Source organism: Convolutriloba macropyga, chromosome 13 (genome assembly GCF_964194025.1).
Source record: "Convolutriloba macropyga chromosome 13, txConMacr16.3, whole genome shotgun sequence".
NCBI classification, from domain to species: domain Eukaryota; kingdom Metazoa; phylum Xenacoelomorpha; order Acoela; family Convolutidae; genus Convolutriloba; species Convolutriloba macropyga.
This window is the reverse complement of record NC_134480.1, coordinates 42,562,062-42,565,427: the sequence shown is the minus strand read 5'-3', so window position 1 is coordinate 42,565,427 and position 3,366 is coordinate 42,562,062. Positions and strand designations below refer to the sequence as shown.

The window sequence follows — 3,366 nt, the reverse complement described above, 5'->3', positions numbered from 1 at the left end:
TCACCGCATTTCTTACAAAAATTCGCCGCGAAATTCACCGCATTTCTTACAAAAATTCACCGCATATGATTTCCAAGGTTTGCTCAATCTGATTGAAATTCACAAGAAATTTCAAAGATATACGTGACAGTTGGCGTAGTGGACTAAGCAGTGGAAGGCATGCAGGAGGTCAGAGGTTCGAAACCGTGTGGGGACGATTCTTTTTTGTACGAATACAGAAAACGCGGTGAATAAAACCGCATTTTTTCACCGCATTTCAGCGCATTTCTTACGACAATTCACCGCCAAACCTCGACCCGGGATATACTCAAATGGGTTTTTTTATCAGACAGTTTTGACCGATGGTTATCATCGTAGAGAGTTGTGAGGGGTATCATTAAAAAGCTGTCCAGCGTAGAATATGGACGAAGAAGTTTTCTTCCAGTTTCTTGTCCTGGAGCGAGTCATCGATGTTTAAAATTTTGTGAACATTAGACCGATCTGCGTTAATTTTGGTCACATTTTCCGGAATTGTTGACAAAACTTTGGTCAATTTTGTCAACCTATGTCAAAACTTTGAGAATAGTGTTGTTGATTTTATTTTTACAGATGAAAAAGTATTATTGACTACTATAAATTAATTTTTTCGGCAAAAATTTTGGCTAAATGTTTCACAATTCAGCCATTATCATCAAAACCAGAACGAAATAAGTCCAGTTTGATTAAATTTGCCTTAAGTACAAAACCAAAAACCACGAAAACAATCTTTGTAACCTTCAAAGGGGCATAAATTAATTTACTTTCACCTCCATTGAGGTAGTTCTGTTATTAAAATTTTGTCGTTTTTTTGCTAACATTATTCGATGATTAATCTTCAATTCGACGCAGCATTCATTTTTAATTTTTAACTAACGAATTACCTATATCTGCAGCATTCTAAAATAAAGTGTTCCTAACGGACAAACAGCATTAGCAGGGCTAGTTTTGGAAAGATCTTGAACTGTTATAATCCTAAAATAGTTCGGTTTGTAATCGGTCGGTCTTTTAAAAAAAATCGGTCTTTTTTATATTAATTAAGGAACAGAACAATTCAAATCAAAGCTCACTGGTGATGGACCTAGTTTGATTTTTTTTATTAGCTCCAAATTAACGTATCCTGTTTTATTTTTGAAAGCTTATGTTTGTTTGGGCTATAAAAACAATGGCTTATTGAACTTTGCTTCTATTTTTTCTTAATTTTGTCAACTTGTAGCTGACTGTCAGCAAACAAAAATTGTTTTTTTCCTTCCACTGATTAAAATTGAATCTTTATTTTGGATTTACGCATTAAGGTATGTCTCTCTGGCTTTCAAACAAATAGATTTCACATTTTTTTATTTTGAGGCTTTCACCCATTTTTCCCGTTTTTTCTTCTCCTTTTGTCACATTATCACATTTTCGACAGTTCACATTTAATTATTGGCGTTCCAAACAAGGCAAGTTTGAACAGAACAAAATCTTTAGAGGCATAGGTTACATTTTCAGCCGCTTAGAAACGACTTTCTTAAAGAATTTAACTGAAATTTTTAATTTTGTCCGTAAATGTCGTTTTGACTTTGTTTTTTTTGTCGTATGCAATTTCATGAACAATGACATGTTTCAATGGTTTTTGATGGAAGATTGGAAGAGCCTATATTCTCATTATAGAAGATAGGTGATAACTTTCATGACTTTGAGAACAATTGTTTTTAAAAAATAGAAATCACATTTCAACTTCAAAATTTTGTTCATTTTAATGTCTATTTGTTACCTAGTCTTGTTAACTACCAGCCATATATCATATATTCGATGTCAGGGGAAGGTGTAATAAGAGACTGCTACAACAAAATCTATTCTTTTTTAAAGAATTCGTTATGAACTTAGTTGCTTACTTTTTTCCCAAAAAATTGAGTTAATTTTCGATTTTTGTCTTATTTGATTTTCTTTTGAAGACGTAAGACAAATTTTAATTAATAACAGGTCTCGGTGGTTTCCATGGGATGAATAAATCTATTTTACGATTTCCTTTTGTAGCTAATAGCTTTCATGAATTTGGAAACAATTTTTTTTTCGAAAAATACAAAAGTTTACTTATTTCTGCCTTTTTGTCTACTTTTTACCAAGTCTCATTAGTGAGATCACATACAACATTGTCGGCGTCTGCAGAACCTTTTTGGGGGCAAAATATGGGATCACGGCTTCGACTGCGTTTTCTCGCAAGTTTTAATTTAATTTTTGTTTGTTGTCTCTATTAGTTGTTCATTTTCTAACCGCATTAAAAAAATGAACAATGACAGATCGTAATGCCCTCCTATAAAATCATGGGTAACCATGATTCTGCGGGATGTTAAGCGGGTTGATTTGTAGTGGTTTTCATTACTTTGAAATTAAGTGTTTTAAAAAAATAGGGAAAAGTTTCAAATTCACTGTTTCTGTTCGTTTTTGTCTAATTGTCATCGAGCCTTGCTAAGGAAAGATCGCATATTTGTTCTAGTGACGTTGTTTTGTAGTGTTTTAGCTTCATCTGACGCTCTTTTGACTTTGTTATTAGGTTTCTTTAAAATGGGCGTAAAGTTTTGAATGTAGTCATTGTTTGTTGTTGGTGTTTGATCTTGCTGTTCGTCTTAGCTGGCTTTCTTAAGAATGGCAGATCTCATAAATCTAACGCGGAACTGTTTACTCCCCTGAGTTGTTATGTTTTGGATGCCATCTTTTTGTTCATACACCTTTTTTTGAAAAATACTTGAGTTTTTGGAAGTTTTCTATCCATTCCTCATTTGGTACACAATTATGCCAAAATTGTGGAGGAGCTGGGTCGGAACTTTATGTGCAATCGCACATTACCGAGCCTCATTGCTGTTCAATAGCATGAAACACTTTGATGCGTTAGGAAAAATTTAGTTTGAGTTTGAATACTGCGAATTTTTTTTAGTTTTTTTGAGTATGAATGATGGAGCTGACATTTTCATAGTAAAAAATTTTGTAGCTTTATCAAGATCTTTATGTCTAGTTAATGGTGGATGTAAACCACAACAAACGCACTTACTACAACGGACAGTGGCTGGATGAGTGGGGGACTTTGGTGTACGATCATAACTACCACTAACTAGAACAAACAATGATGAGATCAGGCGAGCAAACGGACTGATTATATTGGAAAGATTGCAGTATCAATTAAAATTATTAATCGTAGCATAACATTGCATGTGAAGTATACTTCTGGTAATTTGAACTTAATCAAAATAATTTATTCCAAAAAGCATCAGACTACAGGAGTTCTAAAATCACGGTTCAACGGTTCAGCGTCCAATTATTTTCCAAAGTCATAGAGAATCTGGTCTTTACATGTGTCGAGCAAGTGACTTTTCA

At 33.7% G+C, this 3,366-nt stretch overlaps 1 protein-coding gene across 1 annotated transcript in view; it reads left to right on the top strand.

The window, feature by feature from the left end:
• LOC142351959 (uncharacterized) overlaps positions 1-3,156 on the top strand; it is a 48,898-nt gene extending 45,742 nt beyond the window's left edge. The window contains exon 5 of the mRNA XM_075404249.1: positions 3,008-3,156. Coding sequence (XP_075260364.1) covers positions 3,008-3,103 — 96 coding nt within the window. The 3' untranslated portion in view covers positions 3,104-3,156. The remainder of the gene's footprint in view (positions 1-3,007) is intronic.
• The last annotated feature ends 210 nt before the right edge of the window (positions 3,157-3,366 follow it).